This window comes from Ahaetulla prasina, chromosome 6 (genome assembly GCF_028640845.1).
Source record: "Ahaetulla prasina isolate Xishuangbanna chromosome 6, ASM2864084v1, whole genome shotgun sequence".
Lineage (NCBI taxonomy): Eukaryota > Metazoa > Chordata > Lepidosauria > Squamata > Colubridae > Ahaetulla > Ahaetulla prasina.
In genome coordinates this window covers 65932886-65959116 of record NC_080544.1, presented here as the reverse complement: position 1 = coordinate 65959116, position 26231 = coordinate 65932886, and the positions used below count along the sequence as shown (strand labels likewise).

Sequence of the window (26231 nt, the reverse complement as noted above, 5' to 3'; positions counted from 1 at the left end):
ACCAGATTGAATGATTTCTTCTATTAACTGGGTTTTATTGCTGGGTCGCTTCTGATTAACAAGTTTCTTTAGTTGGCTCCATAAATTTTCAATTGGGTTAAGATCTGGGCTATTCCCAGGCAATTCCAGCAGTAGAATATGATTATCTTGAAACTCCAAAAAAAGTGGTGTTATTAGCCACCAAACCTCAAAAATACACTTTTCCCAAAAGGTTTCCACAATTTTGGCCACTACTGTATTATAATAAAAATAATATATAATTATAGCCCAAAACATTTCAAAGTGTTATTAGTTGGCCTACATAATATTCACATATTTTATTTTTTATATTTAAGAATTTATTAACCACTTTAATCAACACATCTCCTGGTCTTGTACAAAACCAACAGCAATAGCCAGTGCAATAATTGTAAAATATCTTAATATCCTATCCTATCCTATATATCATATCATATCATATCATATCATATAAAACATAATGTACAAATAATGCAATATTTCTAAACAACCAAGTTACATAGATATTTCTGGAATCCTTTGTACTGTCTTTTAAACAAATCTGGCAAGGTTTATTAGAAAAAATAATACTGATGGAAATATTGTCTAATGAAATTGGCCTTTCATATTAACTTACACCATAAAACAGAAATGTTGGCTCACATTTTCCACGATATTTCTCTAGAGCATCAATTGAATCTACCTCAGCCTAAATGAAAAGCAGAGAAGAAACAGAATAAAATAAATGTCTGTAACTTCATGGCATCCAAAATTTGATATCCACTGCAAGCAAGCACATCTTTCTTAGTAAGTAAGAGCTTGATTGTCTAGCATGCTACCAATGCATTGGTGTGTCATGAAAGCACGCTTCAATGCTCTTCTGCCAAGTAAACTGTTCTACTAATATGTTGACTACGTTTGCACAACATACTGAACACAAATAAGCTAACCATATTTAAAACACAGTATTTGTTTAATTTATGATTCACTGTATTTTGTGGACCCAGAAAATTTGATTAATTAAATTAATAAAGTATGCCATTCAGATAGCCAAATGGATCAATTACCAGTGGGCTTCTGAATGTAATTCAAAGTGCAGGTACTGTATTCATCTATAAAGCCTTTCTGGCATAGGACCGTAATGTTTTTAGTAGCACCTTTCTCTATTTCAGTCTGTTCTAGACAATATACAATACAATACAATACAATACAATACAATACAAGTAGTCCTCAACTTACAAGCCCAAAATTTCTGTTATTGAGCAAGACAGTTATTAAGTGAATTTTGCCTTATTTTGCAACTTTTCTTGCCACAGTTAAGTGAATCACTTCAATTGTTAAATTAATAATATGGTTGGCAAGTGAATCTTGCTTCCCTTGACTTTGCTTGACAGAAGGTCTCAAGAGGTGATCCCATGACCCCAGGACTCTGCAACCGTCCTAAATATGAATCAGTTGCCAAGCATCCAAAATTTGATCACGTGACCTTGGGGATGCTGCAATGGCCTTAAGTGTGAAAAGTGGTCCATAAATAACTTTTCAGTACTTTAGGATAAGTACTCGTAGGTCTTTATAGGTTTCCATTCAATCTTGCCAGATTCTCAAGCGACTGCCAGTTTACAAGTCCCTGCAGTTAACTTGGCAAGGTTTTGTTTTCCGGAAGCGGCTGGCTATTGCCTCCTTCCGATACTTAAAGAGATTTAAACACGCTCAAGTGAATGGATATTCCTTCACCGTATCTTACAAACACATCAGGTTTTACAGAACCGTTTCATTCCAGAGCACAAGGGCTCGGCATGGACTTTAGAGGCCATTCAATCTAACCACCCGCCGAGTGCAGGACAGCATCAACACCGCGTAAGCCATCCAAGACAAGAAAGGATGAAAAGGCTGCAAGGAAAGAAAGAAAGAATAAATGCCATACATAACAAAGAGAGACACCGACCGTGGCACTTGCAGCCGCTTTAAAAGGAAGGTCCGCTGCTTTACGTGCAAGGCTCGGTTTTACAGGGTGTCCCGGCTATCGACAAACAGCTACTGCTCTCGAGTTCTCGGGAGAAAGATTCGAGGGTTCCCTCCAGCCAAAGCTCCCTGCCACGACAGCGAGCCGCCCGGTTCCCACTTTCCCAGGAACCCCTTTTTGACACTCGGTTGTTGTCGTGCTAGCGGCAGGGGCTGTCACACCCACCCCTGGGCCCCTGTCTAGGCTTCACTTCCGCCCGAAGTCGAAGAGACTGTTTCCCTGGCGCTTTTTTAAAGCTTCCGCCCTGACTCAAATCAACCGAGCCTTGTTTATATAGCACCCTCTTCTGGCAGCAACGAAAGATGCAAGTGGTTGCGTCAAATTTACCATTGTCAATTCAGCATAGCCATAAAGCATGTTAAAAGACCGTTTGTTGCAGTGGCGTACGTAGGGTACCTAAAAGATGCATGCAATAGAAAGAGCGCATCTTGGGCTACAAAGCCTATTCTGTCTCTCTTAGTGGTAACGTAAAACCATTACAGGATGCCACCGTGGAATTAAAATTGCCTCAAAATATATCCCATTGCTTTCAATGGATTTCAATTTCAGTCTTTCTCAGAATGGGAATGGACTGAAACAATGCATAATTAATATATTGGCACATTTTAAATTTATTCAAATATTTATAACAAATTCAGTAAGCAACGAAGCTTTTTAAAATATTGTTCCCTTTCCTTGTATTCTATTCAATTATCTTTTTCAGTATATATACTGCTTTACGAATCCCTGATATGAATACAAAATGGTATCTGTAAAAGACTACTTGTTTTTTATATTTTACACTACTATCACTTGAGGATCTCTTTCTCAACCGATTCACTCCTGTTTCATATGTTTTATATTTTGATTCAGATCTTCACCAACCCACCTTAATGTTTTCTTTTGTACTGGTCACTTGCTTTGGGAATTAATCCACATTCACCCAATCATTCTTGGTTATTATCTCAGCTCTTCTTTTCTCTCTCACACACTACTTAAATACCTCATTCCACTACATTCCCCTTTTATGTTTCTCCTGGCATACCCATATCCATAGTTAGGATCGTCTACTGATATATAGGCATAAAGGTAAAGGTTCCCCCTTACATGTGTGCTAGTCGCTTCCAGCTCTAGAGGCAGTGCTCATCTCTGTTTCTAAGCCGAAGATGTCTCAGTGGTCATGTGCCTGGCATGACTAAATGCCGAAGGCGCACAAAGTGCTGTTACCTTCCCACCAAGTGATTTCTCTTTTTCTACTTACATTTTTACGTGCTTTTGAACTGCTAGGTTGACAGAAGCTGGGACAAGTAACGAGCTCACTCTGTTACATGGCACTAGGGATTTGAACTGCTGAACTGCCAACCTTCTGATCGACAAGCTCAACGTCTTAATCACTGAGCCGCCATGCCCCTTATATATAGGCATACTGAAACTATATTTAATTAAAGTTCTGTATAAGAGCAATGTAATCTTGTAGCTTTTATACTAGGCATTCTGGATGTAGAAGACCAGTAACTCACTGTAATCTGCTGGCTTTAGAATTAATAAAATGATCATTTGTATTCTCTCTGGTTGTTGATGTAATATAGCATAATATATAGCAATATATAGCATAATATAATATAACAATAAACAAAAAAGTTGAAAAGAAAAACATGCATAAATCATTTGCATTTGTTTATTGTTTACTTATTTTTATTGTATTATATAACAGTATAATAAATCACATACAGGTAATGGTTGATTAAAAACCATTTGTTTACTGGCCATTGAGGTTAGAACAGCACTGAAAAAAGTGACATGACTGTTTTTCACGGTTACGACTATTGCAGCATCCCCCTGGTCATGTGATCAAAATTTGGGCTCTTGGCAGCTGGCATATATTTATGATAGTTGCCCTGTTTCGGGGTCATGGGATCACCATTTTTTACCCTTCCCTCCAGTGGTGGGATTCAGCCAGTTCAGGATGGTTCGGACAAACCGGTTATTAAATTGCTGGCTGGCCCCACCCCCCTTCAAGGAGTCCTCACACACCCATTTTGTCTCCCAGGTAAGTGCAGGGAGGCATACTAGGCCCAAACAGGGTGTGTGTTTGTGTGTGTGTGTGTGTGCAGTGCAGCCCCCGCTGTGGCCCACTTTTGCTCCCAGGAGGCTGCAGGGAGGCCTACTAGGCCCAAACAGGGACGTGGGGAGGCGGTGCATCCCCCTCAGTGCCCATTTTTGTTCCCAGTGGGGTGCAGGAGGCCGAGTGCTGCCTGTCACAACCCCTGGTCACGCCCGCCATGGCCACACCCACCTAACCGGTCATTAAGGCAAAGAATCGGTTGTTAAATTATTTGAATCCCACCATTGCTTCCCGCCAATTTCCAACAAATAAAGTCAATGGTCTTCTGGAATGCCAGCAGTGAACAACTGTGGCAAAAAGATCATAAAATGGGGCAAAACTCACTTTACAACTGCTTTGCTTAGCAATAGAAATTTTGAGCTCAATTGTGGTTGTATAGGTAAATCAAGGACAAAACGAAACTATTCTATATTTTTAAAAAAGAAGAAGAAGATGGCAAACCTGGCAGTCATTCCAAAACTTTCTACCAATATCTAATATCCAGTGGAGCAAGCTCTAACCACTCTAACTCCATAGCCTAGGAAAACAACAAAGTTTATGGTCTTCTGGAATGCCAGCCGAATGGAAGGCGCAGAAGCTGAGACAGAGAAGGTACTGTACATTTCCTGGATCCTGATATATTGCATTGTTTCTTCAAAGAAACCTGAAGCATGCTGACCCTGTCAGGTCAATTTAGCTAGCTAGATACCATGGAAAATAAGCAGTGGTAACCAGGCCCCATTCCATATAAGGCTTTATAAATCATAACCAGCATCTTGAATTGCAGTGAAAGTAAACTGGCAACTAGTTTCCAGAGCAGTGGTGTCACATGAGCAAACCAAGGCATTCCCATCACTGTGCACAGGAGAACATTCTGGACCATTATTGAAGCTTCTGAGTAGTCTTCAAGGGCAGCCCCATGTAGAACACATTATAGTAGTTGAGCCATGAAGTAATTAGGGCAGGATTGATTATCTGATTGGGCCTCTTGATCCAGAAAAAGTATAACTGGGACACAAGATGAAGCAGTACAAAGGCCTTCCTTTCCACAGCTGCCAACTTCTCACTGAACAAGAGCTCATGGACACCCACAGGTGGTGCATCATCTTTGAATGATCAAAGATGGAATATCCTGGAATTAGGTGGCTTCAATACTTGCAGCCATAAAGTCTGGTGGGATTGAGTTAAAGATGTTTTTACCCCCATTCAGACCCACACTGTCTCCAGGTACTGGCACAGGACTGTGACAGCCTCAGTTGACCAATTTTGGATTGAAAAACACTATCCTAATCTAGAAACCATCAAGGTACCTACTACCAATATTGGCAGGGCAAGCTATTGTATATAAACTGGGAGCAATTTATTTATTTATTTATTTATTTATTTATTTATTTATTTATTTATTTATTTATTTATTTATTTATTTTGTCACACAGTATATATAAGCATAAGCATGAAATAACAATACAATATATAAGCATATATATAAGTATGAGTATGTAATAACTATATTAATTGGAGATAACGAAAGGAAACAATAGGACAGGAACGGTAGGCACACTTGTGCTCTTATGCACGCCCCTTACAGACCTCTTAGGAATGGGGTGAGGTCAATAGTAGACAGTTTTTGGTTGAAGCTTTGGGGATTTTGGGAAGAGACTACAGAGTCAGGTAGTGTATTCCAAGCATTAACAACTCTGTTACTGAAATCATATTTTCTGCAATCAAGATTGGAGTGGTTAACATTAAGCTTAAATCTATTGTGTGCTTGTGTATTGTTGTAATTGAAGCTGAAGTAGTCTTCGACAGGAAGGACATTGTAATAGATGATTCTATGAGTTAAACTCAGGTCATGTTGAAGGCGGCGTAGTTCTAAATTTTCTAAACCCAGGATTTCAAGTCTGATGGCATAAGGTATTTTGTATTCAGAGGAGTGAAGAACTCTTCTTGTAAAATATTTCTGGACACATTCAATTGTATTGATGTCAGAAATGTGGTATGGGTTCCAGACAGTCGAGCTGTATTCAAGAATTGGTCTAGCAAATGTTTTATATGCTCTGGTTAGTAATGTAGTATTACAAATTCCATACTTACTAGTACTGATGATGTTACTTAATTGAGTAATAAAATGTCTGCAAGCAAACAACCAAGTACAGAGAGCACCAAGGACTTCCAAACTATTATGATAGTTAAATATTGTAAATTTATATTTTGACCAATATTTTAGACCCTGTGAGAATAATGCTAGAAAATTAGTTTAAAATTTAGTTCCACTGATAAAGCCAAGCTGCTACGAGATTAGTTCTAACAATTTTGTTCTACAAAATAAATGTGAGTCATTACTGGATTCTATTAGATCTGCAAAACTGCACCATCAATTCACTTCTGCTGAAAATCTCTGATCCAGGTTGTCTGTAAGAGAGTTGCACAATATAGACAATAAGATAATAACAAATACAAGATATTTCCTTGCTATGAAACTAATTTTTAGCTTTTTAGTCAAGATACACAATTGAATGAAAAACTTGTAGAAAGCATTCAAAGATCAGCTGAGATAACTACTTATCTGACAATGTAAAACTTTTTTTTTTGCATGTATGATCCCTGAGAGAAATAATAATGCTATGTAAAAGCTACTTTTTCGTATTTTCTAAGCATCCTAGACTGCAACATTCATGGTTTCCAGCTAGCATGTAACACACATCTGGAGAATACTGTGTGGGGCAAGAACATTGATGGAAGCTGAAGTATCTAAAATTCTGCTTAACTAGGCAGCATTTTAATGACAATGGTGATTATGTCTCTGTATAAATTAGACCAACATACCTGCTTCTTCGTTCTCACTGTCTTCTTCCATCCCTTCTCCAACAGTAGCACTTTCTTCTTGTTTAGGGAGGGCTTCATCATGAATCTAGCCTCATAATGTAAAATAATGCAAATTATAGACTGTATTAGAAAGCAAACACTGTTTTCTCAGCAATCAGTTGCAGTTATTTTTAGTAATAGTTGGTGACTTTTTTCCCTACAGAATGCAAATATTTCATACATTTACTGTAAAATGTACTGAGTTTAGTGACACGCTTAAGTAATTACCTCACTAGGTAGAGCCACAAACCTAACCTCAAATAGCAGCTGTGACTTAGAGATCTCATTGTGTCAATAATGCCATCCCCAATTATACTAAGTTTGTTTAATTAATTTTAATTTTAACCTAATTTAAATTTAAGCTCTAAGACAGACTTCAATCCAACATTCTGAACTACTACCAGAATCCAAAAGTTCCTATCTCATGATCCCTAGAAACTATAACTATATATAGGAACTATATATGAGCCACTATTAAAAATACCACTATACTTCTAGACAAGAATATTCTTTCCAGGTCATCTCTCAATGGTCACCATTCCTCTGTTACTTATTTATTTGGCTAATAAATATAAAAACAAACACCATAACATTAACATTTGAATAATAAATAATCCAAGAAATAATAAATAATAAATAACCCAAGAAATAATTTAGTCAACAAGCTTTTACCTAAGGGATGTAAGCATCCAATTCTGCAGCCTCCAATGGCCTGTTGAAGCATAGGGGACAATATGATCTCCAGGGAGATACTATTCCATAGAAAGAGGGCAGAAACTGAGAAGTTGCCTCCATGTTCCAGAAGATGACTAAGATCTTAGCAGAACTGCCCACAATAATTATTTTGCTGTTGTCACTGAAGTGACCCCACTGAAGTGACCCCCTTCCCTCTTCCAGTATCTTCTGTATCATTGTTGCCCAGTATCAGTATGTGTTAACTTTATCTGAGGTAACCTTCAGACCTGAGTGATCCTGCTAGATATATACATACTCTTGGCATATTCTTCTGGCATTCTTTGCCCTTCTAGGAATATCACACCACCATGATATAGCAGTAGAGCAGGACTTGAGGGGCTAAGGACTCTCCCAACTCTATCATTCTAAGGGTACTTAAATGGCAACACTTGTAATTACCACCACTCGCTCTGCTCCATGATCCAAGACTCTCTTTCTGCTTGTAGCTGTTCCAAAATGGTTTTCTGCAACAATGGTGCATTTGCTCCTCTTACAACAGCTACCAATTCTCCCCCCTGAATTCAAACAGAAAGGGGTGATTTTATTTTACAAATACAGTTCATCTCAACCCATAGAAACTGTTATTGTCAATAGAAGACTTCTGATTATATTTTACCATTGAAAATGGGGTATTATAAACATTGAAAAGTAGTTACATTCTCAATATGTATTTATTTTTATTTTATTTTTATTAATTTATTTCATCAAGCATGTATTTTATGACAGATACAAGGGTAAACATAATTATAAATACATATAAAGACTATGAATAAAAGAAAACATTAGGACAGGGACGGTAGCCACGCTGGTGCCCTTATGCACCCCAGGTATTAAATGAGATATTAAATGAAGGAAAAAAGTCAATTTTAGCAAAAGATTAAGAAAATAAGTAAGGCATGGAAAGAAAACTGAAGATGTAGATCTTTTGTACTTCTTTTAAAAATGACTAATATATAAATGTCTGCAAATTTAACTGGTGATAAATTAATTGATAATCTCATAATAAATCAAGCAAATTTACTTGAACCAGTTAGGTATAATGGCTGGAATTGTGAGCCCATAGAGAGTTCTAAACTTCCTTTGGGCATGGAAACCAGCAAAAAACATGTGGGAATAATATGTATATCAAGTGGAGTTGTACAAAACTAAAAGTGGATATAAATCAAATAAATAAATAAAGAGGTAATTCTGCATAAGAAATCTTTGATAAGCCCCATGTAGTTGACAAAATCAAGAAAGGAAAAGTGAAATGGTTTTCAGGAAAAGTGAATTTATTCTTAGCCTTGGGTAAAGAGAATCTTCAAAACTGTAGGAATAAAATTCCCAATCATATAAAATGAGTTAAGGTGGAGTTTCTTTGAATGTTTTTACCTCATTTTCATGCCTAGACTATATTTATCCCAGAAAAACTGAACACTTCATCACATATTTTATAATTTATTACCCAGCATCCCTCTTAATTAAAAAAAAACAAGTTATTCAATTTTCACATATCCTCCCTGTACTAAGCAATCAGTATAATTCAGTATGTTCCCTTAATTTTCCAGGACATATTAAACTGAGCGCTCTTTAGATAGAATTTTATATTTATATTGTAGGAAACATAAATGATGCAAAGGAGGCATTATTTGCTGGTGTTTACGATACTTAACATATAGACTGAGTTCATATGCCATACTAAGTTATAATACGATTTGTTTTAGTTTAGTGTACTGTGTGATCTAAACCATTTTTGATCCAGCCTGTGGTGTTTGGCAACCATAGATGCAAATCAAACCAACTGTATTTTATTCAACAAAGCATGAGTTGGCAACATAATGGCTGGATCTAGCTGTGGTATATGACGCTCTATTCTAAGAATGTGTATGAGTCATATTGGGTAGTTAGAAACAGTTGCATAAGCACTGAGTATTGATGACTATAATATTTTGCTTCTGCAGAACTTGTTAGTTAAATAACAGTAGCTAAGTTGCGGGTTGTGCAAACTCAGCCAATTGTCATTTAATTAAAAAAATATTTAAATGTCATGAGTTAACGTGTTATGTGACTCTAGTCTAGATGTGCTAATCACGGGTTTGCTCATCTATGTTTAAGGTTTATTTCCCGCATTGACTTTAGCTAAATTACTTTAAGAAAAGATTATGTAACAAATGTAATCCTTTCAAATCTTGCTAGCATCTGAATATTTGTCTTGTTCAGTATAGTAGTGGCCAAAATTGTGGAAACCTTTTGGGAAAAGTGTATTTTCTAAAACTAGCTAGTAACACTTTTTTGGGGAGGAGTACCATAAGATTCTATATCAATATAATTTAATCAAGAATGTAATGCAATAACTTTTATGAAGGATTTGCTATTAGAATAGCAGTTACAGTATAAAGAAGAAATATGAAACACGTAGAAAAAATGAGATATACAAAAATTATCACCATAGAAAAAATGAGATATACAAAAATTATCACATCAGGTAATACTTAGTTGGGTAACCTTTAGCATGAATTACAGCTTTACAATGTCTTCTCACAGAGTGAACCAAGTCTTTTAGTTCTGCAGCTGTTATAATGTGAAACCAGATTGAATGATTTCTTCTATTAACTGGGTTTTATTGCTGGGTCGCTTCTGATTAACAAGTTTCTTTAGTTGGCTCCATAAATTTTCAATTGGGTTAAGATCTGGGCTATTCCCAGGCAATTCCAGCAGTAGAATATGATTATCTTGAAACTCCAAAAAAAGTGGTGTTATTAGCCACCAAACCTCAAAAATACACTTTTCCCAAAAGGTTTCCACAACTTTGGCCACTACTGTATTATAATAAAAATAATATATAATTATAGCCCACAACATTTCAAAGTGTTATTAGTTGGCCTACATAATATTCACATATTTTATTTTTTATATTTAAGAATTTATTAACCACTTTAATCAACACATCTCCTGGTCTTGTACAAAACCAACAGCAATAGCCAGTGCAATAATTGTAAAATATCTTAATATCCTATCCTATCCTATATCATATCATATCATATCATATAAAACATAATGTACAAATAATGCAATATTTCTAAACAACCAAGTTACATAGATATTTCTGGAATCCTATGTACTGTCTTTTAAACAAATCTGGCAAGGTTTATTAGAAAAAATAATACTGATGGAAATATTGTCTAATGAAATTGGCCTTTCATATTAACTTACACCATAAAACAGAAATGTTGGCTCACATTTTCCACGATATTTCTCTAGAGCATCAATTGAATCTACCTCAGCCTAAATGAAAAGCAGAGAAGAAACAAAATAAAATAAATGTCTGTAACTTCATGGCATCCAAAATTTGATATCCACTGCAAGCAAGCACATCTTTCTTAGTAAGTAAGAGCTTGATTGTCTAGCATGCTACCAATGCATTGGTGTGTCATGAAAGCACGCTTCAATGCTCTTCTGCCAAGTAAACTGTTCTACTAATATGTTGATTACGTTTGCACAACATACTGAACACAAATAAGCTAACCATATTTAAAACACAGTATTTGTTTAATTTATGATTCACTGTATTTTGTGGACCCAGAAAATTTGATTAATTAAATTAATAAAGTATGCCATTCAGATAGCCAAATGGATCAATTACCAGTGGGCTTCTGAATGTAATTCAAAGTGCAGGTACTGTATTCATCTATAAAGCCTTTCTGGCATAGGACCGTAATGTTTTTAGTAGCACCTTTCTCTATTTCAGTCTGTTCTAGACAATATACAATACAATACAATACAATACAAATACAATACAAGTAGTCCTCAACTTACAAGCCCAAAATTTCTGTTATTGAGCAAGACAGTTATTAAGTGAATTTTGCCTTATTTTGCAACTTTTCTTGCCACAGTTAAGTGAATCACTTCAATTGTTAAATTAATAATATGGTTGGCAAGTGAATCTTGCTTCCCCCTTGACTTTGCTTGACAGAAGGTCTCAAGAGGTGATCCCATGACCCCAGGACTCTGCAACCGTCCTAAATATGAATCAGTTGCCAAGCATCCAAAATTTGATCACGTGACCTTGGGGATGCTGCAATGGCCTTAAGTGTGAAAAGTGGTCCATAAATAACTTTTTCAGTACCATTATAACTTCACTGGTCACTATATGAACTGTTATAATTCAAGAACAATATTGTACAATACCATACTGTATGATATTGTACAAAGAACTGGCAAGGCTCATGTATAATGTAATTTTACCTTATTGGACCTGGGAGCCATGCTTTTTCTGTAGCCAGACCTGCCCTTTGGAATAGTTGGGCTACAAACTTTGTATGACTCTGCTGATTTTTAAGAGATCGTTAAGCCCTGGCTCTTCCACAGGCTCTGAGTTAGGGATAACATGTGAACCTGCAAATTCTGATATTTGGTAACAGTTGGAAGGGACCTTAGAAGTCCTCTAGTCCAGCCCCCTGCTCACACAGGAGATTTGTACTCGGGATTCGAACCTCCGAACTGCCAACCTTTCTGATCAACAAACTCAGTGTCTTAGCCACTGAGTCACTTAGTCAGGCTTAAATATTGTAGAAGTTGTTTTGCCTCCACAGTAATAGTTGCTTTTAACTATTATTCTTTTTGCTTATTTCACCTGTTGACTTACCCTCTATAAGTGGATTAGAGTAATTGGTGAATGGGTGGCCTTGGAAATAAAAATTTTAAAAAATTATGGTAATCTTATTGCATAAATGTAAGATTGTAACTACTCTGTGATTAATTATTGGTGATTTTTGTATTTTAATTTGAGGTTGCTTGAAATCCTAGGGTTACAATTTTTATATACATATAGACATAGACATAAACACTGGATCTGGGCTGTAAAAAACTAGATGAACTAGTTTTGAGAAAAAGGATACCAAAATCCTAATTCTTTGATCCAATCTTTCTGCAGTCCATAACTGGTAGTCCTATTATTAGTATTTGTACTATCATATAAGATGGCACATTGCATAAGAGAGTTGTGGACAATGGACTAATAACCTTGATAAAAGGGTGGCTGCCTCTAAACACCATCCACTGGGGTACTATTGGACTTCCTTATGCAGTTTACAACAGCATGTTGCTTATTATATCTACATGTCTGTTATAGATTGGAACAGGACATCTGTTCCAGAGATTAAGAAATTAAGATGGTGGGTGTATGATTGCATAATTGATCCTCTGACTCTTTTCATATGTGGCCCCATGTTAAAAAAAGGGATGGAGACTTGTTCACATGGTTATACTTACCATCTTAACTCTTTTGATCCCTTTTGAGAATTGGGCTTTACTAACTGTTTTAATAGATCTGAAGCTTTTTCTTACCACAGCAAAATGCAGCAGGTCACTGCCAACTTCATTTCTTATTTTCTTGAAGAGATTAACAACTGTTTTACATGGTCCACACCAGCCTTGATAAGCATCTACTACTGCAAAGAAATTAACCTGTATCAGCAGAACTGTGGCATATCAGAAAAATTCCAGAAATTAATCACATATCTAAAACTGAAGAGAGTTAATTATTACAATAGTCTGACGGAACTAATAAATGCCTACAGACACCCTTTTCTATTTGTTACAAGTTTTAGATTTGCTAAAGTTGTTTTAATGGTTTGCAAGACATCACATAAAATACCAATAAATACCAACTGAAAGAAGGGTTTTTTTGTTGATGTTCCTGCCTACAAATGAGTGTTCCCAAAGTACTAATAGAATTGGAGAGTTGCCCTTCAGGCTTAACTATAGCTTGCTATTGCCAAGGAAATTCTTCAATATGTTAGCATTTTCGTTCAGAGATATGGTTCATAATACTATAATGATATGAATATTAATATTACCGAACAACAAAAGAATAGAATAGAATAGAATTTTATTGGCCAAGTGTGATTGGACACACAAGGAATTTGTCTTGGTGCATATGCTCTCAGTGTACATAAAAGAAAAGATACGTTCATCAAGGTACAACATTTACAACACAATTGATGATCAATATATCAATATAAATCATAAGGATTGCCAGCAACAAGTTATAGTCATACAGTCATAAGTGGAAAGAGATTGGTGATGGGAACTATGAAACGATTAATAGTAGTGCAGATTCAGTAAATAGTCTGACAGTGTTGAGGGAATTATTTGTTTAGCAGAGTGATGGCCTTCGGGAAAAAACTGTTCTTGTGTCTAGTTGTTCTGGTGTGCAGTGCTCTATAGCGTTTTGAGGGTAGGAGTTGAAACAGTTTATGGCCTGGATGTGAGGGATCTGTAAATATTTTCACGGCCCTCTTCTTGATTCGTGCAGTATACAGGTCCTCAATGGAAGGCAAGTTGGTAGCAATTATTTTTTCTGCAGTTCTAATTATCCTCTGAAGTCTGTGTTTTTCTTGTTGGGTTGCAGAACCGAACCAGACAGTTATAGAGGTGCAAATGACAGACTCAATAATTCCTCTGTAGAATTGGATCAGCAGCTCCTTGGGCAGTTTGAGCTTACTGAGTTGGCAGAAAGAACATTCTTTGTTGTCCTTTTAATGATGTTTTGATGTTAGCTGTCCATTTGAGATCTTGCGATATGATAGAACCCAGAAATTTGAAGGTTTCTACTGTTGATACTGTGTTGTCAAGTATTGTGAGAGGTGGAAGTATGGAAGGGTTTTTCCTAAAGTCTACCACCATTTCTACGGTTTTGAGTGTGTTCAGTTCCAGATTGTTTTGGTTGCACCACAAGGCTAGTCGTCTGACCTCTCGTCTATATGCGGATTCGTCATTGTCTCGAATGAGACCAATCACTGTTGTGTCATCTGCAAACTTCAGTAGCTTAACAAATGGATCATTGGAGATGCAGTCATTGGTATACAGAGAGAAGAGAAGTGGGGAGAGCACACAGCCTTGGGGCGCCCCTGTGCTAATTGTACAGGTATTTGATGTGATCTTGCTTAGCTTCACCTGCTGCTTCCTGTTTGTTAGGAAGCTTGTGATCCACTTACAAGTCTGTTCCGGTACCTGTAGCTGGTTTAGCTTAGTTAGAAGAATGTCTGGAATGATGGTATTGAATGCTGAACTAAAGTCTACAAAAAGGACCCTTGCATAGGTCTTTGGAGACTCAAGATGTTGTAGGATGTAGTGCAGAGCCATATTAACAGCATCATCTGTTGATCTATTTGCTCGGTATGCAAATTGCAAGGGGTCTAAGAGCGGATTCGTGATGGTTTTCAGGTAGGAAAGCACTAGCCTTTCAAAGGTTTTCATGACTACAGATGTTAGAGCAACTGGTCTGTAGTCATTCAGTTCCTTGATGGTGGGCTTCTTCGGCACTGGGATGATGGTAGAGCGTTTGAAGCAAGAAGGAACATAGCACATCTCTAGTGATTTATTGAAAATATGGGTGAAGATGGGGGCCAATTGGTCAGCACAGATAAAATGAACCTCATAAAATAACTAATTCAAAATCTTACCAATCAATCCTTTGGATCCCAGAAATTCTTCCCAATGTTCTTGATTATTGACAACCATCTGTGCGAAAAATTAAACCATGTTACTGAGAAACCCAGCAATAAAGCAAAATAAAGCAAAATAGCATTTTCCTGAAGAAAGATTTGATGGACTAATACATGAAAAAATGCATATTTGTGTTACTAAAAATTACTTGTAGAAGATGAAGTCATAATTTAGTAATAATAGAATTAGTTTAAAAATTCTTTGGACAAAAATGTATACCTATGATGAAGGGAAAAAAATCATTGGAAATGTTAGGATACAAAGCAAGAATATTTGTGAACAATTTTCTTCCTGAGTGCCAAAGTGTTATTAGAAAGTGAATATATTGAAGCCTACCTTTAGGCTGCTGATACATTGATGAAAGATTAATAATAGCCATGTATCTATTGTAAAAGCAAGGGATTAGTGTTGAATCAATCCAAATCTAAACTAGCAAATACTACATTTGACTTTATAAAATGTTATTTACACTACAGGACAAGTATGTTTGTTGCATTAAGGCAGCAACATAACAACCAAATATAAAATATGTATTTTAATCTGTAAAAGAATAAAATATTTCAGAAACATCACATGGAATGTAATGGCATCATCATAAATAATAATAAAACACTTATTGTGTTACAAAGTTTACATTGCATAGTCAGATGCATGACTCTGCCTATGAAACTTTCAGTAAATGCTTTTTTTCAATGAACATTAAATTGATGAAATAATATCTATCACTGAAGTATAAATATTACTAAGAAAATGCTTAGTAAACTCAAATAATAGAAAAAAACCTCAAAATCAAAACATGCTAATGAAATTATATGATTCTGAAATTTATATCATACATGAAATTATCAAAACCAAATTATGCATTAACTTATATTGCTATCAGAAACTTACATTGCTATTGAAAACATAAGCATAAGAGCACCAGCGTGCTTACCATCCCTGTCCTAATGTTCCCTTTAATTGTATTCACTTTAGGTATTCAATTCATGCTTACACTTCTATATATTATCTAATATGTACTCGACAAAATAAAAAAAAACCATGCATGATACAGTTGTACAGAATTCTCACTGTTTTGGAAATGTAATCCTATTCCAAAAGATTTTTACTTTTTCTCAACTTTTTCTTAGTCATTGAGAAGATTAAGCTAAGCACGTCATGAAAAGAGCAAAGCAATTCAGCCAGTTTTCAATAACCTACATCCTCCAAGAAAAACAGAACAGAGAGTGACTGAAAGTGTAGAATACACTTCCCCTTCCCAAAAGCATTATTTTCCATCTAGCAGCTAACCCTCTCCCCCTGCTGTGTGCCTAACTGTCTGGTGAGTCTGTCAGCAGGAATTATGTGATAGAACAGAAGGCACATAATAAGTAGAAAATGAGCGGTGCTTCTATGTTCCAATAAAATGGAGAGTTTTGAGCAAGTTACTATTGTTTTATGCTGCCAAACATCACTAAGGAAATGTGTGTTAAGCACATTATGGAAACATGTTATTTACAAAGTGACCCATGGAATAAACACAATAAAAACAACTAAGATTTCAGCAATCTGGATATAGTGTGGCAAAATAATTTGTGAAGTATCAAAGGCAAAGACTGTTTGTATAGTTATATTATTGGTTAATGTGGGTATATTGCTATATTTCTCACCAGGAAGGAACTTTGTTGTTCAATTAATTTTGTTCTGAATAAAAAAAGTTCAGCCCCAGAACATCAAATCTCAAAGCTTTAACAATCTGAGTATTGTATTCCATATATGGCAGATCACTTTAAGGTCACTTTCTAAGTAGCTGGCTCAGAGTCACCTGGAAAAATTCCACCAAAGCCAACAGGTCTTGGATAGAAATAGTTGGCAGACTTGAAAAATAATCAATTTCTTCTTCTGGCCACATGATGGCAGGATTTATAGAGATTATATCCCTTATGGAATTATTTATATAAATAAGGAAATCACAAATATATTCCCATAACTCCATACTTAAATTTTTCCAGACGAGTAGCCCTGTTACTCTGTCGAAGCAAAGCCAATGAAGAGACATGTGCACCTTTAGAAACTGGTACATTGTATCATAACTTGTATTGACCATAATTTATCAGAATAAGAGGACTGTAGTATATGGATGTTTATACCACAGTCAACTTTTAATTTTCAAGATTCTCTGTCACAATTTAAAGATGCTGTTTAAAATCAGTTTTTAAACAGTTGAACAGCCCTGGGGAAAGCCATGGCTGCTTCAAGGAACTGCTGACTGATACAAGCAGAGGGCCTCCACTCATTATAATGCATCTTTTGTTTGATGCATTGAGGTCAACCTTCATTTCATTTCATTTCATTTCATTTCATTTCATTTCATTTATTTGATTTTTATACCGCCCTTCTCCCGAAGGACTCAGGGCGGTGTACAGGCAAATAAAAACAAACAAGACACTATATATAAAATGTAAAATTAAAAAACTTATTATAATTTGCCTAAAAATTTAAAATATATAAAACTAAAACCCGTTTAAAATTAATAATAACTATAAAATCCATAAAGTTAACCCAGCCCGTGAATAAAAGATGTGTCTTCAGTTCGCGAAAGGTCCAAGGTCAGGTATTTGGCGTAAACCCGGGAAGTTCGTTCCAGAGTGTGGAGCCCCACAGAGAAGGACCTGCCCCTGGCGGCCGCCAGCCGACATTGCTTGGCGGACGGCACCCTGAGAAGTCCCTCTCTGTGAGAGCGTACGGGTCGGTGGGAGGCATATGGTAACAGTAGGCGGTCCCGTAAGTACCCAGGCCCTAAGCCATGGAGCGCTTTAAAGGTCATAACCAAAACCTTAAAGTGCACCCGAAAAGCCACAGGAAGCCAGTGCAGTCTGCGCAGGGGAGGTGATACATGGGAGTGCGACACTCCCTCTATCACCCGCGCAGCTGCATTCTGGACTAGCTGAAGCCTTGAGTGCACCTCAAGGGAGCCCCATGTAGAGAGCATTACAATAATCCAAGCGAGAGGTAACGAGTGCGTGAGTGACTGTGCACAAGGCATCCCGATCAAGGAAGGGGCGCAACTGCCGAACCAGGCGGACCTGGTGGAAGGCCCCCCTGGAGACGGCCGTCAGATGATCTTCAAACGACAGCCGCTCATCCAGGAGGACACCTAAGTTGCGCACCCTATCCTTTGGGGCCAATAACTCGCCTCCAACAGTCAGCTGCAGCTGCAGCTGACTGAATCGAGATGCCGGCATCCACAGCCACTCCGTCTTGGAGGGATTGAGCTTGAGCCTGTTTCTCCCCATCCAGACCCGTACGGCTTCCAAACACCGGGACAGCACTTCAACAACTTCATTGGGGTGACCTGGGGTGGAGAAGTACAGCTGAGTGTCATCAGCGTACTGATGGTACTTCACCCCAAAGCCACTGATGATCTCACCCAACGGCTTCATGTAGATGTTGAACAGAAGGGGCGAGAGAATCGACCCCTGCGGCACCCCACAAGTGAGGGCCCTCGCGGTCGACCTCTGCCCCCCTGTCAACACCGTCTGCGACCGGTCGGAGAGATAGGAGGAGAACCACCGATAAACGGTGCCTCCCACTCCCAATCCCCCCAGCCGGCGCAGCAAGATACCATGGTCGATGGTATCAAAAGCCGCTGAGAGGTCTAATAGGACCAGGGCAGAGGAATAACCCCTGTCCCTGGCCCTCCAGAGATCATCCACCAATGCGACCAAAGCTGTCTCCGTGCTGTAACCGGGTCGGAAGCCGGACTGGAACGGGTCTAGATAGACGGATTCTTCCAGGTATTGGGGTAGCTGACGCGCCACAGCACTCTCTACAACCTTCGCAACAAAGCGAAGGTTGGAGACTAACGATAATTTCCCAAAATAGCCGGGTCCAAAGAGGGCTTCTTAAGGAGGGCACCCACCACCGCCTCTTTCAAGGCGGCAGGGAAAACCCCTTCCAACAAAGAAGCATTTATAATCCTCTGGAGCCAGCCTCGTGTCACCTCCTGAGTGGCCAGCACCAGCCAGGAAGGACACGGATCCAATAAACATGTAGTGGCGCGGAGCCTCCCCAACAACCTGTCCACGTCCTCGGGAGCCACAGGGTCAAATTCATCCCAAACAGACTCAACAAGACGTGCCTCCTCTCCCTCGCTTGGATCATCCCAATTTCGGTCCAGACCATCCCGGAGCTGAGCGATTTTGTCGTATAGATAACCACTAAACTCCTCGGCACGTCCCTGTAACGGGTCATCCCGTACCTCCTGATGAAGGAGGGAACGGGTCACCCGAAACAGGGCGGCCGGGCGGTTATCTGCCGACGCAATGAGGGTGGAGGCGTAGGAACGCCTCGCCTCCCTCATTGCCACTAGGTAGGTCCTAGAATAGGACCTAACTAGTGTCCGATCAGCTTCGGAATGACTGGACCTCCAAGTGCTCTCTAGGCGTCTTCTCCGGCGTTTCATCTCCCTCAGCCCCTCGGAGAACCAAGGGGCCGGACGAGATCTGCGCCGGGTCAGAGGCCGCAAAGGCACGACACGGTCCAAGGCCCCAGCCGCGGCCTGTTCCCAGGCCGCAACTAGTTCCTCAGTCGTGCCGTGGGCCAGATCCTCAGGGAATGGCCCAAGCTCCGTCAGGAACCTCTCAGGGTCCATCAGGCGCCTGGGACGGAACCAACGTGTAGGTTCCGTCTCCCTGCGATGGTGGGTGGCGGTTCGGAAGTCCAGGCGAAGGAGAAAATGATCTGACCATGACATTGGTTCTGTTACTAAATCGTCTAGTATCAGATCATTTAACCACTGACCAGAGATATAAATCAGATCCAGCGTGCCTCCCCCCATGTGCGTAGGGCCATCATTTACTCGAATCAGGTCCAAGGCCGTCATGGAAGCCTGGAACTCCCGAGCTGCAGTCGATGATAAGCCAGCTGATGGCAAGTTGAAATCCCCCATAACTATCAGTCTGGGGGTCTCAACTGCCACAGTGGCAAATAACTCCAGCAGCTCGGGCAGGGCTGTGGTCACGTAGCAAGGAGCCAGGTACGTGATCAACAAGCCCAACTGATTCCTATGGCCCCACCGCACATAGAGGGATTCACAGCCGGCAATCTGAGGAACAGTGGCCTCCCTCGGCTCTAGATCTTCCTTAATGACAACCGCCACCCCTCCACCCCTACCCTGGGCCCTCGGCTGATGGAATGCTCGGAAACCTGGGGGGCACAGTTCAACGAGGGGAACCCCCCCTCTGGCCCCAACCAGGTCTCCGTAATGCCCATAAGGTCCGCGGACTCCCCCTGAATAAGATCACAAATCAAGGGGGCTTTATTTGCCACGGACCGGGCATTACATAACATCAACCGAAGATCCAGGCTCTGAGGATCATGGCCGCCTGAGGAACGGGTAGGGACTAAGGGGCCGGAGCACGTGATCGCTTTCAGACATCGAGCACGTGCTCCCCACACTCGATATGGCCCCCCCTCCGCCATATCTGCCTCTCCCACTTACCATACAGATTGAACCATCCTCTAGTCCTGGAACAAACCCCTCCCCCCCTGCCTTCAGACCAGATGTAATAGTGCCGCAAACTGGCACCAGGGCTGGATCCCTCCCCGACGGGTTCTCCCCTGCACCCGTCTTGTCCCTCCCCCCCTTTAAAAAACCCTTGTTTAAAAATCTATTTAAAAAACCCCATACATTCTTCTTAGCAGCATGCCCCCTCTCTGGGTCCCAAAACCCTTCGTTGAGGTAGGCCCTCGATAACTTGGAGGGCCATTCCTGCGAGGCGGGGGAACCTCGCAGTCGAAGGAGGTCAATAGGCGAGTATCTCATGGAGAAGAAATAATAAAAGGCAAAAAGGGGTCCATCCCTAACCGGTATAGGCATCACAATCCTTCAAATGACCCGGTCAAGACACGCTGTAAGATGTTAAAAATTTAGAAAGTTCACTCTCGCCAAGCTGTTAATGGTGATGAAAAAAATGTGGCCAAAAAAGCCACCAGCGTGCCTAACGCGGCCGAAGATGACGCAGCAGAAGAGGGTAAGCGCGGCCAAAACCAAGGCCGCCACATGTCGTCGATGTCGTCGATGTAAATCGTGGCCGATAACGGGGCCACTAACATACCTCCACTGCAATTAAAGTTCGCAGGCCGCGGCCAGGAACAGGCTGGGAACAGGCTGGGGGGTCGGCCGATGTCCAGGTGGATTAAAGGTCCGAACTCATACCGCCGCTGATGGTAGCCGCGGCGCAGGCTGGGGGGTCGGCCGATGTCCAAGGCCGATTGAGAAGACCGAACTCATACCGCCGCTGATGGTAGCCGTGGCGCAGGCTGAGAGGTCGGCCGATGTCCAAGGCCGATAGGAAGTCCGGAATCAGCTGATGGTAGCCGCGGCACGGACGCCGCAGATGGGTGGGCCTCAGGCCACACCAGGCGGAACACCCCCACCGCCCGAAACTGGCCGCCGCATCCGCTGCCCGTCCACGGCTCCGTTCTCCGTTCTCCGTTCTCCGTTCTCGGCAACCGAGGGTCTTCCAAAGCCCGAAGGCCTCTCCCTCGGTTGCCGACATGCTGCTCTCCCGGAGCCAGCTGCTCTCCCGGAGCCGGAACCAGGCCGGAACACCCCCCCATCGCCTGAAAATGGCCGCCGCCATCCGCTGCTCGTCCGCGGCTCCGTTCTCAGCAACCGAGGGGCTTCCAAAGCCCAAAGACTCTCCCTCGGTTGCCGACATGCTATTCTCCCGGAGCCAGCGATCCAAGCAGCCCGGCGGTCGGCAGAAGCAACGCCTCAGGCCAGGGAATGCCCCGCTCGCCCTCTCCGCGAAATCAGGTCGCCGCCATTTCGCGCATGCTCAGAAGAATTTAATGTGTATATCACTCCTGATACAAATGTACTAAACGCCACCAACATGTTTCAAATATACAGTGGTACTTGTGAAAACAAGCATTTAGAGTTACAGTTTTTGCATTATTTCACAACATTCTCTAAAAGCCACTGTTGGCACCATCACACTACTAGTTCTAAAAGGTTTGTTTGTCTTCTCTTATTGTTCATCTGCTCTGGACTTGATAATATGAGATATCTGGCAGGTGGCACAGCAAATACATCGGAGTTCTCAGGAGAGAATTTTGAGGATTGGGTTTGGAAAAAGCCATAATATTGTAGGGAGAAGGAATGAGACATAATCAGAGCCATACTAAGGGCATCTTACTTAAAGGGCTTGCAATAACTAAAATGAACCAGCAGGATTTTGTTCAAAAGTAGCTGTAATATTTTGGATCACGTTATTTTCATGAATAGCTTAGATGAATGTCAGAATGTATGTATATTGGACTGATCCTGAATGATTGACAAATGGACCAGGTTCACCCAAGTGTGCTAAAACACAATATGGCTTGTTTGAGTTTGGTCTAACAAGTTGTGTGACCCCAGCCCAGTATGGTTTATCCGGTGCATCATCATGGCTAAGCAAGCCATGGCTTAACAAGCTCTGTATAGCAGACAAAACTCTTTAAGTAAGAGTGTGGAACTATCCCCCTCAATGACAGAGGAGTTTAAAGGACAATTTTCATGAAGATTAAACTGAGCAAGAGATTATGCCTGCATTGAAATGAGAACATTGTTAAACTACAATACCCTGTTTAGAATAATATTTACTTTTGATCTGAAAATTAAATAAAAGTTTGTCAGCAGTTTCTGCACTGCCGATATTTAACAACTTACATTTTTTTTCTGAATCATCACATTAGATTAAAAACAAAAACTTCGTATTTGGGAGACCGGTGATTTAGAAATCTATAGCTTTGTGTTTTAAAGGCTACTGTTTTATATGTACTGTTTCACTGGCAAAATATAGAAGTATTGGGGCATTTTTGTCCTCTCCATACAAGCAGAAAATACAGAACAATCGCACTGGGTGATTGATATCTCATACTAACCTGCAAGGCTAATTCTCTTTTTCTGCTGGCCATTATGCTGTGAAACAACCAAACAAAGAACAGGCGTTATATTATGTAGCACTACTTATATTATAATATAATATAATTATATATATATATATATATATATATATATATATATATATATATATATATATATATATATATATATATATATATATATATATATATATATATATATATATATATATATATATATATATATATATATATATATATATATATATATATATTCACTACTAATAAATGTAACCACATATAAACATATATACTTTATTGCAGGTAATCCTTGACTTATCATTTGTTTGTGATCCTGCTTCCCTGGGTTAAGTGTTCACTTCCATCTGGAGACCTCATAATCACTTATTTTTTTGCAGAAATCTATGTTTAGCATAGGGATGCGGTGGCTCAGGGGCTAGGACGTTGAGCTTGTCGATCGAAAGGTCGGCAGTTCAGCGGTTCGAATCCCTAGTGCTGCCGTGTAATGGGGTGAGCTCCCATTACTTGTCCCAGCTTCTGCCAACCTAGCAGTTTCGAAAGCACGTAAAAATGCAAGTAGAAAAAATAGGGACCACTTTTGGTGGGAAGGTAACAGCGTTCCGTGCGCCTTTGGCGTTTAGTCATGCCGGCCACAGACAAAGACATCTTCGGACAGCGCTGGCTCTTCGGCTTTGAAACGGAGATGAGCACCGCCCCCTAGAGTTGGCAACGACTAGCACGTATGTGCGAGGGGAACCTTTACCTTATATGTTTAGCATGATGCTATCAAAGAATTGTGTGAACCCTCTGGCAGCTCATATTTCACTAATTTTTATTCTATGATATTATTATAACTTGCTGAAAAACCATCAGCTATTATTAGAAGTAAACCTGGGAGGAAAGAACTGGGGCTCTAGCTAGGAGTTTAGCATCATTCTTCATGACTTAACCTCGATTTTAGTCATTCTGGTTTCCAATCTGGAAGTATTCAGTATTCTCTGGAAACAATGAATATGGACTTCAAAAATTTCTTAAATGTAATCATTGATAGAAAACATCCGCAGTGACATGTACAGTGTAATGCTGTGAATGCTTGCTTAGTCTCATTCTGTTAGAGATTTTCTCTCTTTTAGATACTTTGACCTGGCAGTCTTTTTATTTAAATGGTGTAGTAATAGCCATTATACCAAGTCCGATGAGTAATAGCCTGCCACATTTACAGTCTGATCTATTTATTTTCTTATGTTTTTCTTATGACATTTATCCCTTTCAATCTGATAAAATCTAGGCAGTTTACAACTCAAAATACAATAAACAATAACTAAACCTCAGAGCATGCTGCTTTTTCACCCAGGCAGCAATAATAAGCTCTCTTTATCCCTGAAGGGCTTTTGAAATAGCCAGAAGAGCATAATCAAAGGGGCTACGTTTGCCTCTGGGTGACTTGTTCTACAGGAGGATGAGAATGTCTGTGCTCCATTCCGCCAGAATTCCTACGAAGTGGGGACCTTCAGTTGGATCATTGTTTTCAGACATTGGTGAGGTAGATTCTATCTTGATAATATACAAATAAATTGTGTATAACTGAAGAGAGAATGGCACCAAATATATTAGATCTTACCCACAAACATGTATGCATTAGATTGCCGCTTTAATGAACTAGTGAAAATTCTTTTAACTGGTTTAAACGGTTTTTCTCTGTTAACCAAGTTGTGGATTTTCCTTAAGCATTTTTCTTGTAAAATCTGTAAAATCTCTATGAAAATACTGTATTGCCATAATAGAAAACCCATTTATTCATAGTCTCTCTTAAGATAGGGTACTGACAAATGTGGCTTTAATAGTGGAACTGGTCTCATCAATTTATAAACAGACTAAGTTTTATCTGGTCATCTTTTTTTTTTAGTATGAAAAAAATATCCTGAAACATCTGTTAAGACACCAAAAGCTCCTGAAGTTTTGTGAGTTCCATATTATTTTTGATGCTTACTGCTGATTCAACTGTTTATCAGTTGCTTACCACAATTTTAGTTTATTGCTGACTGGATGATCCAGAGGGAGTGAGCAAGAAAAAAAGGGAACTATTTTAACAGGTGTTGTTGCCTGCTTTCTCATTTTTTTTATGAGATGATATGTAAAATTGGGCTAATTACAGTCCTATAGTAACCACCGGATTAAATGCATTTTAGCCCAATTTACCTTAAGGCTCCACTATTGTAATTAGTTCAGATCGCCAAATTTCAAATAAAAAATAGCAAATCTCTAGCATTATAAGATTCATATAATTGCAGGAAGAACAGATTAAGCCTGGATTGATTTGACATACTGACTAAATAGACTGCTTAGCCACTTTATGCCTAGCACGTTATCCAAATATATTCAGTATTACACAAATCCAGAAAATTGGGTTGAACAAATTGTGGCTATGTTGATCGTCGGTGAATTTGAAGAATTAACAGAGAACATAAAATGGAGATTCATAAAGAGCTTTCCTCCTTAGCAATAATATAACTCACCCCTTATTGTCTCCTCTTACTTTAATCTGGATGCTAACAAAAATGCTCTTTCCTCACTAATTTGTATTTCTTAGGAAGAGAATATTGTGGGATTCTGACAGACCAATGAGTAGCTCCTGGAATATATTTCCCACCCTCCATCTTAAGATATAATGCACCAATAATTGTCCAAGACTGAACTGAATAAATAAATGCAGCAGAGGAAGCTCAATAAAGTTACTTTGTAAAGTATCTACAATAGAAAAATCTGACTATGGTATTTTCCAAGATGGAGCAGATTTATATAGATCACTTAAAACATGGGTGAAAAATGAGAGAGGGCTAATTCTCCTGATCAAGGGTGATCAGGCTCATTTTGATATAAAATGCTGCTGGTGAAAAGCTAGTTCTAAAACATGACTGAAAACAGAGGTTGTGTGGTTTTGCAGAATAAGTAGCTATGAAGTGTTCTGTTTTTGCAATGTTAAATATACTATGACAAAAAGGCACAGAAGATTAAGAAGCAAAAGCATAAAAAGGAAAGGTGGATTTGAAATATCAGTTCTTAGAATGGCAAGAATTCAGCATAATGTACCTGTTCAAGGGTTCAGCAACAGCTCCCAGGCAAACAACA

At 39.4% G+C, this 26231-nt stretch overlaps 2 protein-coding genes across 2 annotated transcripts in view; both read right to left on the bottom strand.

Moving 5' to 3' along the window:
* LOC131201310 (thioredoxin domain-containing protein 6-like) overlaps positions 1–7007 on the bottom strand; it is an 11196-nt gene extending 4189 nt beyond the window's left edge. Inside the window, exons 1-2 of the mRNA XM_058189128.1 lie at positions 6930–7007; positions 635–706 (exon numbers count right to left, since the gene is read on the bottom strand). Of these exons, the coding sequence (XP_058045111.1) occupies positions 635–706; positions 6930–7007 (150 nt within the window). The remainder of the gene's footprint in view (positions 1–634; positions 707–6929) is intronic.
* LOC131200845 (thioredoxin domain-containing protein 6-like) lies at positions 5611–26231 on the bottom strand. Its single transcript, XM_058188139.1, has 8 exons — positions 26193–26231; positions 23103–23139; positions 15149–15206; positions 13029–13132; positions 10896–10967; positions 8103–8218; positions 6930–7014; positions 5611–6515 (listed from the first exon to the last, which is right to left on the bottom strand). Coding segments are annotated over exons 2-7 (384 nt in total). The 5' UTR covers positions 23136–23139; positions 26193–26231; the 3' UTR covers positions 5611–6515; positions 6930–7013.

Coding starts and splice junctions, on each gene's coding strand:
- LOC131200845 (XM_058188139.1), bottom strand. CDS start 23,135: ATGGCCAGCAGAAAAAGAGAATTAGCCTTGCAG. Junction 15,207..23,102: donor AAAGAGAATTAGCCTTGCAG/GTTAGTATGAGA, acceptor TTTTTCGCACAG/ATGGTTGTCAATAATCAAGA. Junction 13,133..15,148: donor GGGATCCAAAGGATTGATTG/GTAAGATTTTGA, acceptor ATTTCTTTGCAG/TAGTAGATGCTTATCAAGGC.